General features: G+C 38.5%; 1 protein-coding gene and 1 long non-coding RNA gene across 2 annotated transcripts in view; both read left to right on the forward strand.

The window, feature by feature from the left end:
• LOC129743849 (NACHT and WD repeat domain-containing protein 2) overlaps window positions 1–12,887 on the forward strand; it is a 56,898-nt gene that overhangs the window by 21,751 nt on the left and 22,260 nt on the right. The window contains exons 3-8 of the mRNA XM_055736057.1: window positions 8,511–8,701; window positions 8,761–8,890; window positions 8,946–9,090; window positions 9,196–9,863; window positions 9,947–10,147; window positions 10,487–11,332. Coding sequence (XP_055592032.1) covers window positions 8,511–8,701; window positions 8,761–8,890; window positions 8,946–9,090; window positions 9,196–9,863; window positions 9,947–10,147; window positions 10,487–11,332 — 2,181 coding nt within the window. The remainder of the gene's footprint in view (window positions 1–8,510; window positions 8,702–8,760; window positions 8,891–8,945; window positions 9,091–9,195; window positions 9,864–9,946; window positions 10,148–10,486; window positions 11,333–12,887) is intronic.
• On the forward strand, window positions 3,517–4,197 carry LOC129743850 (uncharacterized). The gene is made up of 3 exons (XR_008736703.1): window positions 3,517–3,763; window positions 3,860–3,952; window positions 4,024–4,197. It is a non-coding gene; the product is annotated as an uncharacterized LOC129743850 (long non-coding RNA).

The following is a 12,887-nucleotide window of genomic DNA, read 5'->3' on the forward strand; positions in this document are numbered from 1 at the left end:
CTCTACGGCGAACCCAGTATCCAGAAGGTGGTGAAAGCTGGCCGGATACGCTGGGCGGGACATGTTGCGAGAATGCCGGACGACTGTCCTGCAAAACAAGTGTTCGCTACGAATCCGGTAGGAACAAGACGAGCGGGGGCGCAACGAGCAAGGTAGTTAGACCAAGTGGAGCGTGATCTGGCGAACGTGGGTTGCCCGAGAAATTGGAGAACGGTTGCCATGGACCGAGTGAATTTCAGGAATTACGTTCGTCAAGTTATGTCGTGAGACGGAATACTATGTAAATAAAAAATAAAGTAGGTTTAATTGAATGTTTGAGATTGGTTTAGTCATTAATTTAATTCAAAATGAATTTCTTAATTTATCCACCGAAGAAATCCAATATGAATTGTGTTTTTACGGTATGTGAAAAACTTGTGTCAAATGACTCTTAAATAAAGAGCTCTGTTTCAGGAAAACTTCAGTCATACTGATTCCTTGCACGTGATGAGCCCAACAACCAACATAGAAACCTGTCAACGGCGAATTGATGAATTCTGTGCAACGATGTGAATAATTTACTAATTTACCGGTCGCAACTGTTTTATTGATTAAACCTCCAGGTGAACTAAATGTAGGGGTCGATGGTTTAACGTACAAGGTTAACAAAATTCGTGAGAGTGTGCAACTTGCGATAAACAAGTTGAAGCCGATAAACAATAACCGGCAAGGAGAAGTAGTGAGCGCTTTGTTAAGACATCTTTATAGAGAACCGCAAAGCAACGAACTAGCCAATGAAAGTAGATGGACGAAAGCGGTACACAATTGGTCATGCACGTTTCGCGGCGAGAAGCATGCAACAACATTGAACATCTTACTCGATCAGGTTGAGGTTTTCGCAATTTCGGAGGACTTGAGTGAAGACGCTCTCATGGCATCTATCAAACATCTTCTGAGGGACGACGCACTTAGGTGGCATAGGGTAACGGACCAATTTTGGACCGCTTTGGGAAGTGGCTATGCTATTTTCTGAAATAAAAAAGTGCATGTTACAATTTTTGACTGCTTTATCCTTTCATTACGAAGATCAAGGCTTTTTCTTTCGAAATATATCGTCGTTTGTTGCAATGTAACAAGATTTAAGCTTAAAAACGCGTTTCTTCGATAATTACTCTGGTTGGTATTTTGGACCGCCAGATTTCTATTTTGGACCACCCTCTGGACCTATTTTGGACCACCCTTAAACTAAATAAGTTTTTTTTTTAATTTTGCTATATTTACGACAGCGATTGTTGCGCAATTATGCAAATAATTCAGTTAATCCTGTTGTTTCTTATTCTTGTAGTCAAGTTTTATTTGTTCGATAAGAATAGAGTTAAAACTAGAAAAACTCCTCCGATATATAGCGTGTTTCAAACGTTTTAAAAATTCCGACAGCAAACTGCAATCTCGACAAAATTTGTTCTGCAGTGTTAAACACTGGCCAATGGCTTATCTTTGGGATCAATTTTCAAAACGCAAATCTCCTTCAGGCGACCAAACGATAAGTTAAGAAAGTCTGACATCATTAACTCCGCGACATCAATTGAGGCATTTTGACTTCCAAAAACTTATTTGATTTGGTTTGGCTTCAGTTCTGTGGGAAACATAGATTCAAAATGATAAAAATGTGCGAGAATTATTCTATCTTTTTAACCATCTAGAAGCCAGATTTTTTTCGCTGAAAAATCGTCAAAATATCATCTTTAAAACAACTTTTGTTCCAAATTAAAAATTATCGTTGGAGTAAAATTTTCAACAGTTTTTTTTTTCAATTGCATAACCACAGGGGCTGAAAAACTGGATTTTAGTACATTTTCGCTTGTTATTTTTACACATTTCTAAAATTTTCTTCCAATTTTTGAAACTTGTATAACTATAGTTGGATATATTTTTATTAAAAATTTTTAAACATAAACTGAGGTAATTCAACTGTTACAAAAATTAAACTTGTTGTATATTTGCCGATTTGCGGTCGTTTTTTCCAAACCCCTCCGGGTTTATATTTCGTCTCTTATACCTAACCAAGTTTTTTTTCTACTAAAAACTCAACCATGAATAGTGATAACTTTTATACTAAACTGTCAATAATTTTTCATGAAGCATCAAAACTAAGGACTTGGTGCAAGTCTAGTTGTTTCATGTTTTAAACTTCTTTAAGCTGTAGCTTTTGACAACTGCTTATCAAACCGTTGCCAATAACATGGATTACAATATGTGATTGAAATAGTGTGCATATATCTTTCATATAGTCGTACAACGTCTTATTACGTCCCTGTACATTTAGCAGTCCCCTAAGTATTAAGGTTATGTTGAGTGGTCCAAAATAAGTCCCCATTGAATTCAGTAGGACCTATTTTCGACATGGGTCAAATTAAGATTAAAACAAGTTTTTTTGGTTCTTCGGGCTGGAAAACTTGTTTTCAAGTGTTTTATCAGATCTTTGAACATGTATGTAATTGTTTAATTTATCACAGTTATGCAGAAAACCTCTTGAAAGTTGACTCCAATAATGGCACGTTCTTCTGAAATGGCTTTGATTCGGTCCAACTGTGAAAAATCAAAATTTTATTTTCAATTTTCTCTCCCTTATCAACTTATTTAAACGAAATGTTAGATATGATTAGAATCAGAAGAAGTAGCTTGAACTATATTTGTTCAAAATTTTCATGATTAACATGATTTTTAAGTGCAATATTGGAAAAAAGCGGAAAGGTGGTCCAAAATATGTACCCGGTCCAAAATAAGTCCGTTACCCTATAACGGCTATGGCTCAAAGAACGTTGGTGTAACCACATTGGTGACAAAAAGGCGACAAAGGGGATAAAACGCGGCGAAATTTGACAGCTGTTTGTTCGTTGGCGGCTGGCTGGCTGGATGCCAGGTGCCTTTGTTTGTAAAACAGACTCTTTGACCAATCGTCAAGTGAATGCTTGGTTGGTTTGGTTTGTTTTTGTATTTGGGTTTTTTCGAATTGCGTACCATGTGGATCTTATCCAAAAATTAAGTTTTAATGATAGATTGGGGAATTATGCATACTAGCGAGATTTCTGGTAAAATCCGGCACTTACGGATCATATCCGATGCAGAAATATTGATTTAATCACTCAATTTTGGAAGTCTGTAAAATCTGGGTACTCTGAGCGAAAATCTGGGCAAAATCTGTGTCTGATCAATATCTGGACGAAGGGTCGAAAGTCTGTGTTTTACAAACAAATCTGGGCACCTGGCAAAACAGTTCCAGCCAGATGTCAAAACTTTTATCAATATGACTGAACGTGCGAGGTTGAGATAACCTTAATCGAAAGACCTTGGTTAAGAACAACCTTTTCTAGTCGACGACTTATAATGTAGAGAAAATGTCATTGCACCATCTTTTAACATTACAAATTTGCACTCTTAAAATTATATGAAATAATGTCGTTGTTGTGTACTAAAACGCTGACGCGACGCACACACGCTCATATTTTTTTAACCAGAAATGATTGTTTTTCATACATTTTTTGGTATTTTTAGTAGAACTGCTAAAATTGCTGTTTTTTAACCGTTATGAATTGTTCAATTTTAACCATTTTCCGAGTTCATGAAGAAATTTTTGATTATGGTTGAAATTCAACAAAAAAATGCGTGAAAAAACAGTCGCCATGTTTGCAATCGCAGAAGTGTTTGTTTTGTTTCTGGTTCCGCGTTGGACTTAGATTATATAAATCTCCTTAAAGATTTAAGATTAAAGATAACACAAACTGTAAGTATTTTGCTTGACAATACCGGTTAATTAAATTAAAAAAAAATGTTTTCAGATTGAACATCAAAGTCACTCTCTTTTAAATTAAATTTTCAGATGAAAGTTGGAGCAAATATGGGTTATGTTATCTGGAGTCGGAAGCAGCAGCAGTCCCGCCGAAGACAGCTCCAGCTGCCGTCATATGTTAGGGTAAGTACATGCCATTTTGGAAATCTTTGTCAACTGTTCCGAGATCAATAACCATGTTAAATTAATTACAGAATGTTCCGAAACTCTCTACGTTTGCTGCATCAGAAGGTTCCGAAAATATGCTGGGAATCACCGGCACTAGAATCACAGAAGAGCGGGAAACTGAACATCGCAGGAAAGGCAGCACCGCATCATCCGTAACTGTGATAGCAGTGCCGAAGCAATCATTCCCCCGGCCGGCTAAACTTTCTTCCACTAATGCAACTTAGTAGTGCCAGTAGACCACTCTTTTACTAGCATCAAGCAGATACCAGTGAGGGCAATCAAAAATCAATGTTTAATATAAAAAAATCTGTTGAAAATCTGATTGATTGATTTCTTTAATTCTGTTTCCATTCCATTCATATTTTAAAACGAATATTTTCTGCTAATTTCGTCCCATTTTTGCTTTTCCGACCATGCTTGAAAAATAACCATTATCCAAGTTCTCTGTGAAATCTCATTTTATGAGTTTTCAGTGAAAACTCATAAAATGACTTAACCCACAAAACTGCCATTATGGTTATTTTTCAAACATTAATGGTTCAACGTGGCCCAGCGTGCACGACGATTTTTGCATCACAATGCAGCGTCAAGAATCATAGCAACCAAAAGTTTGTTTTGATTCGTTTATTTTGTTCCGTTGTTTGGTCTGTCTGATTTGTTGTCGCGAAACAAATCCCAGTTCAATTTCGCCGGAATTTACAGTACTTGGAGGAAGGCTGCTACCTCACAGATGGAAAATTCGCCTTGGAAAATTCGGTCAACATCAAATGATACAACAGGTAAAAGATTTGAAATAATACTGAAATATTCAAACCGATTTATTAATAATGATTTCTTTTCTGTTTCAAGGTATGCTACATTGTAGGAATCGACTTCCAAGTAATTTGTCGCATCTTTGGAAGCCAATCGGTTGCGGGAACGATCTGAATCGGTCGACAGTGGAAGCTGTGGAACGGACCAGATCATGTTCAACTACTGCACGGTGTTGACGAAAAAATGAAACTAGAGGAAGCATGAAAGGTTGGATAAATGTTAGTGGAAATATGTAAATTTAAATGTAAATATAGTTCTAAATGTATTGCTTTTAAAAGATTGTTGAAAGATAAACTACAAATCCGAAAATCCATTTGTACAGCAATGATATTTTGATGTGACGGCTCCATATCATAATGATTAATCATTTGAATGGTTTGAATATCATTTGAAAAAAAATTGGACGAATATTTCTTTGATTTTTTATTCTATTTGTGTAAAACTTGGACAAAAAAAAACGTAAAAAGAAAAATTTCAAATCCTGCTGACGCGCTAGAATTTTGAATTTTTTCAAAACCAAAACGTCGACGCTGGAGAACGCTGCTGTTTAGAACAAGTTTTACGTTTTAGTACAATGTCTTCATTGACGCGACGAAACATTGTGATGGCTCAAACGAAAAATGGTATCCCCAAAATGAAATGTCAACGCGACGCTGACGCGACGCGACGGCCGACGGGGTATTGTGCGGGCGCCTTAAGGGGGGGGGGGGGGTAGGGTCTAACACTTTCAAAAAATCGATTTTTTTATTTTTTTATTTTCTTATTGTAAAACATTTCAAGAATGTTGTGTCAAATTTTCAAGTCAATTGAAGCAAAACTGTAGAAGTTATAGGCCTTTATCTCCTCCTATCTAATACTGCAAGAAAGCAAGAGCAGAAACTTCAAACGCGTTTTTCTCGAAAGCGCATTTTTAAAGTCCGTGGACATCGTCATTTGAAAACTATTTATCCGATTCTTTTCAAATTTGGAACATATATTCTACATATAAAATACCAGACCCCAACGTTTTTCTTTTTTGATTTTTTTACTTTGGGGAGATTTTAGAGGTGAAAATGGCGGATTTTTAAGTGAAAAATCGTAGTTTTTACTTCAAACAGCCACAAAAATTTCATAAAAATATTTTTAAGTTAAATAAAAACGTTGGGGTCCAGAAAAACATCTATTAAAAATATTTTGCTCTGATTTTTTGACATCAGATGATTCTGTGCTGAGATATAGTGTCCACCGCAAATCCTGTTTTCTAAAAGGCATCCTCGAAAATGCTCCGTCACCGGCTCATTTTTCAATATTTTTCTACGAAAAAAATCATAATTGTTCTTTTAACAATGCTTTGTATAATGCAAAAAATTTGAATACATTTGTTTGAACGATAGCTCTAGAAAAAAATCGTGAAAATGGTGTTTTTTTATACCCGTTAGACCCTACCCCCCCTTAAGGCTAGATGTTCCTTGAACGTCAGTGATAAGTCTAGGATCATTCCAAGATCTCGTAATGATTCAACCTTTTCAAGTACTAAATCAATCGCACAGTAACAATGGGTTATCTCAATCTTGCATCTGGCGAATGTCAGGCTATTGCATTTTTTAAGATTCACTTCCATTCCATTCACTCGGCACCAATGAACAAGCTTATTGAGGTCTTGCTGTAGTGATAAGCTGTCATTATAATCTGTCATAGAGATACATTTTCAAATCGTCAGCATAGAAGATTATCTCTGGGTCAATCAGCGCACAAAGGTTGTTCATAAAGAGATTAAAAAGCAATGGGCCCAAATGGCTCCCTTGAGGTACTTCAAAAGAACGGCGAAGGTTTGAGATTTCGTATGACCTTGCCTGATGAATGTTTTTCTATCTTTAAGGTATGACTCGAGTCACATGACTAACCACCTGAGAAATCCGATGTTTTCAAGCTTAGCGATAAGCAATTTGTGGGGCAATTAATCAAATGCCTTGAAGAATTTACAATAATTGGGCTTGTTTTTTGTTACAGCGAGACCTAGTGATGAATGGGGCGTACACCATCATGTTCGTTAAGTTTGATCTCTTTTTACGGAATTCGTGCTGACATTTGTCGATGATACGTGATGAGATTAAACTTATTTGGTTGAAAATTAAAAGCTCGAATATTTTGCCTAGCAGATTGAAATACATATGCCTCGGTAGTTTTCCACGAGATGAACGTTACCGGATTTATGAATGGGTGAGATCTCTACAATTTTCCAAGTATGTGGAACGTTGAAGTTTACAAAGACTTATTAAACAGCATGCTCACGGGTAGCGCCAGAAAATCACAGCATCTTCTTCATTGATGTTTAGGAGCGCCTTCCTAACGTCGTTTGGAGATACCCTGAACTCGGGTATACTTATGTCAAAATAGTGGACAGAAGTTAGGGCTGGGAATTATGATTAAGTCAATTCGGGCATACAAGGGTAGATTTGAAAAAAATTGTTCATAGTTGAACTGCTTCTTTCACATTATTGGAAGTGCGGTTCTGGTAAGTAAGGTTCATCGGAAGTCCTACGTTGCCTTTTTTATTTTTCACGTAATTTCAAAATGTAGAAGGATCGTCTTTGAATTTACGTTGAATATCAGATAAGTATTGATGGTAGCTCATTAATTTATGTTTCAAATTTTATTCTAACTCAGTTGCTCTGAGGTGAAGTCTTGAAAAATCAGTAGGATTCCGTGTATACTTTGTATTAGTCTTTCTCATGCGATTTTTTAATTTTGTTCAATCATGATTTCATCAATCAATTTTTTTCGGCAACGTGTTTATTTCCGTAATCCGAGTGTAAAATGATTCAAGTGCTGAATTTAACAATAGGAATTTTTTTTTATTCGAGTATTTAATAACTGATATATAGCCTTTTTCCCGAAGCATATTTTTTCGATTTAATTTCTTCGACTTTGAATAACTTTGAGAAAAATGACTGTTGCTCCATTTTGTCTGAAAATTATATTTGAGTCACATTACATGCTTTCCATGAAAACTTTATTCGAGTCACATTCCAAGCTTTCCAAATCTATAAATTTAGTAGAAATCGGTTGAGAAACAAGAGAGTTTAGCGGAAAAGGGTGTTTGTTGCCGTTCGACTGCTCGCAGTATAAATAGGTATATACAAAGTGTCGGTGTGTGTAATGTAAAAGCGTACAATTACAAAAATATACACGGCTAGCATTTTCTTCCTCCATAGTATACTATGTATGTCAGGTTATTTACCGAACGTATTTACCGAATTTCATTGCCTACTTGCGGGCGTAATAAGTAAAACTACGAACGATTTTGTTTATTGTTTTGAAAAGTTACCAATTCTAAAAAGCGTATCTTTCAATGCAGGTTCAGCAAAGCCAAATGATTCATTGCCAAAGTGGGGTTATTATGAAAAATACGATGAACATGTTGTTGAACTTTCGGGGTTTCGACTATCATATTTCGTAAAACATTTTTCCATTTATGATCATCCCTCGATATGGTGCGTTCTGTCCACATGCTTGGGCATTTTACCCCATGTTGTGTTTTGGAGTAGCTTTTGTTTTAAACAAAATTTCATCTAAATCATTTTTTTTCAAATTGTTTATTTCTAAGCATACATTATTCATCCTTCACATTCTAAATTATTAGCGGCTCTTTAAATTGCTTTTATGCTGAAGCCTAATTGAACATCTGTTCATAAATTTTGCATATTTTTCACACCCACAGGTCGTCGACATGCGTTGGGGTGTCCGTGACGAGGCCACCGATGATCACATGACCACGGAGCTGTGCATGAGAGAGATTAAGAATTGTCAACGACTTTCGATGGGGCCCAATTTCGTGGTATTTCTGGGACAGAAGTATGGCTACCGGCCGATTCCAACCTACATATTGTCCTCGGAGTTGCAATTGATACGGTAATTGGTTTGACAGATTTCAGCTAAAACAAGGAACTTGAAACGATTATTTTATACAGTGACGATTTGGCCGCAATGGGAATTGACGTATCGCTGTTAGATTTATGGTACAAAAAAGATAGCAATGCCGTACCGCCGATATCCATTCTTCAACCAATTTCATCTATATTGACAAATTTTAATAATAAGGTTAGTTGTTGAAATCGATGTCTAAGAATGGTAACTGATAACCGGTTTTTTCTAGCGTGTACCGAAACTTCAAGCGGAGGATCAAGCCGTTTGGTGGGACACAATGACCAAGATGCAGAAACTATTCAGAAAAGGAGCAGCTTCTCTCCACGCTCAGGGCAAACTGGATAAGGATCAAACCCACAACTACTTCATGTCTGGTAAGTTGAAGTTGACATACCTAAAAACAGCCCGATGCAAAAAAATGTTTTTTTTGCCGAACCATGTTTTGAGAAAGCGCCTAATTGTATGTAATTTATTTTCAGTCACCGAGCGAGAAGTCATCAACGGCCTCCTGAATGTGAAAAATACCAAAGATCACACCCTGGCATATCTACGCTACATTAATAACATCAATTTGCAAAATCTCAAAAAAGCATCGCTGTATGTAGATATTCTGAACCGAAGTCTTGACACGGAGGCCACAAAGCTTCTGGCTGATCTACGAGATGTTCGCGTTCCAAATCGCATCGAAGCTGCGAATCTGCAAAAGTACACCATCGAGTGGATCGGCAGAGAAGGTTTGGACGTGGAAACTCACGAGGAATATCTCAATCATTTCATCAGTCATTTCTACAAAAACATTATCAAATTGGTCGATCGAGCAATGCGGAAAGAGGATTCCAGCGCCCAGGGACAAATAGTGACGGAGATTTTGCAGCATCTGCATGCCTGTAATAACTCCGTCAAAGTATTTTATGGTCGCGAAGAGCAATTGCTTCGAATCGAGAAGTATATGCTGGGACCCTGTGATAAGCCTTTGGTATTGTACGGCGAAGGAGGATGCGGCAAGACATCGCTACTCTCGAAAAGTGCTGCACTCACCACAACCGAATGGTTTGCTAAAGTTCGACCGATAAGTATTATTCGGTTCCTCGGAACAACGCCCGACTCCAGTGCCCTGACGCCGACCTTGATATCAATTTGTCAACAGGCGCGTTTGAAAAACGACAGCTCAATGATGGTGGATCTGCGATGCAATTGTCTACAATAACGTTTCGCGCTTTTTCGTTTCAGATTTCGTACAACTTCATGCTACCGTTCGATCAAATCCCGGATGATCTGGTGCCCTTGACGGCACATTTCAAGCAACTTCTGACGTATGCCAGCACGCAACAGCCACTGTTGTTGTTCCTTGATTCGGTTGATCAGTTAACCGGAACGCAGGACGCTAGCAAGGTTTCTTGGTTGCCGACAAGGCTTCCACCGCATTGCAAGGTTTGACGATGTACTTTTATTATTCTGTAACCTAACCATATGCCTGACAATATTAATGAGGTTAGCCGTACGATCAGCTTAGCGCTTGGGTTTTATTGATTGATTGAAAGCCAGACTACTCGTGGTTATGGATTATTATTTTCTATAGAAGATTGTTTAGTTTTGTGATGCTACAAAAGTCCGGATTGAAATCCGTGGGGTATATTAGCAAAATCATTTGAACAAGTTTGTCGATTCCAAAACGCCTGATTTTAGGCAATGAAATCGCTTTGGCTTGGAAAAATGGTGAGCAAACGGTTATTTTCAAACAAAAATCTCATATTAGTGTTATTTTCCCAGGTTATCGTATCGTGCGCAGCGGAGGAATCAAACCCGGTGGTATCGCAGGAGTACCATCTGCTCCGTCGAATGATCGACATCGAGGAGAACTTCATCGAGGTGACTGCCCTGGGCGAGGACCTGGCCATGAAGGTGACCAAGATGTGGATGGCAACCGCATGTCGGGATCTGTCCAATTATCAATGGCGATTGGTAGCAAACGCGATTGGCAAGTGCTCGCTTCCGATTTTCGTGAAACTGGTGTTTGCCGAAATTTGCCGCTGGCGCAGCTTTACCCGGCCCCAGGATACGCATCTCGCATCGACAGTGATGGACAGTATCATGATGTTGTTCGAGCGTATCGAGAAACAGCACGGCCGAATATTGGTGTTTCATGCTCTGGCTTACATCACTGCGGCCAAATCTGGCCTCTCCGAGAGTGAGTTGGAAGATTTGATTTCACTAGATGATCGAGTGCTGGACGACGTGTATCAGTATCACTTGCCGCCGGTTCGCCGTATTCCACCTCTGCTTTGGACGCGTATACGGAACGATCTGCCGAACTATCTCAGCGAACGGGAAGCGGATGGTGTGAACGTTATGAACTGGTATCACCGACAGTTTAGGGACACCGCAAAGGAACGGTACTTCAAGAACATGAACATGGCTATCTATTTCCATTCGATGATAGCCGATTACTATCTCGGTATCTGGGGTGGAAAGCCGAAACCGTTCAAGTACACAGAAATCCAGCGACACAGGTTCGGCTTAACGGACAAGGAAGGCATCGCCGATCGTAAAGTTCCGATTCAGCCGTTGGTATTTACCAACAAGGAAGGAAAAGTCACTCGATACAATCTTCGCAAGGTATGTACTTCTTTGAATTCCGTGCAGTATTTTCGGCGCGTTCGTTAATAAATTTTTCGGGTGATGCATCAGTCGATTGATCTTTTTTGGAAGATGTTGTTGTGATCTGTATTTTTCGGATAAATTAAACGAAACATTTCTTCATATTTAACTTGAAGGACTGAAGGATTTTTGTTAATTTCAGTCGGACCAGTTTGACTGACTAACCAAAACTATTCTATCGAGACTTCCCCGATTACTTCGATCACTCTCGAAAATTAGAAACTACCACAACTCCCTTTGTTTTGACAACAATTAAAATATGATTATGCGTTGATTATGAGTTGAGGACGAAGTCTTGGTACTAGTGGGGTAGATTAACCGATCTTGATGGCCTTTGCTGATCTGATGGCATTTTTTGATCTTGGGAAACCACTGGTGAATATCTGAACTGTTACCACCTGCCAAAACCTTCTTGAGATGTACAGTATGCCGTTAAAACGTATTCCCATCTTCATCTTGAATCTTAACTTGGCTCCCCTTTCTCCTTATGGCTTCGTAGGGGGTGAGTGCAAAATTAGGCTGTAGTTTGTTTCCCGGTAACAAATTTTGGACAATTACATGGTCACCCTGAACTATTCCACAAGGTTTTGCGTGACGGCAGTTATCTTCACGTTCTTTTCCATGATACTTATTCACCGGATCTCTATCACAAGCTTCCAGATCAATCGACGGGATTGTTTCGATATCTCTTAAAGACGGGATTATGTAACGTACAGACCTATTCTGTAGAACTTGTGAAGGAATTGAATGGGATCTGTACTGTGTTGCCTAGCTAACCACAATATGAAAGAATCAGTGTGCCAAAACGAAATAACCCTCAAGGATGGCTTTCAAGCCTTTTCAAAATAAATAAACGCTCAATATAGGACGGACTCTTAATTATTCAATAAAATCGCGATTGAAGCATTGGAATTTAATCTAGACTGCATTATTTATATTTACAATCAACTAAGTCTTAATTACCTGATGTGCGATCATTTCTCCAATCATCATCTCTTGATTCGGTCGATGATACTTTACAGCAGCCTCAAGTGATCATCAATGTGGCTCTCTTCTCTCGGTCCGCTACAAGCCGTCATCACTGATGAAACAATCAGTAATCGATGTCGGCAATTGTTGATAAACAAACCAGCTGCTCTGCTCTCATGCACACTTTATCATAACCCAGTGGTCGTAACTTACTGCCTGTAGATGTGTGGTGGTTGCCCTTCACTATTCCCACACACTATCAAGAGGTATTTAAGGCCACTGAATTCCCGCCCTAGTAGTGGTATCTTCTACCTCATCCAATACGCACACTGTAGGAGGGTGGTCAACTCCATTTGCTTCCCTTTTACTCTGGTACTGGTGAGGCCACAGACACACCATGGGAATACACTTCCTCTCAATCAAATGCCCCAACTTATGCCAATGGCGTTTCACTATCAGCTCTTCGAATAAAGATTCCGATTATTTCACAGCACGATTCTTTCAAATGCCTACAATTTCCGCACATGCACGATCTCTCCCAATA

Source organism: Uranotaenia lowii, chromosome 2, assembly GCF_029784155.1.
Source record: "Uranotaenia lowii strain MFRU-FL chromosome 2, ASM2978415v1, whole genome shotgun sequence".
In the NCBI taxonomy this organism is placed as follows: Eukaryota; Metazoa; Arthropoda; class Insecta; order Diptera; family Culicidae; genus Uranotaenia; species Uranotaenia lowii.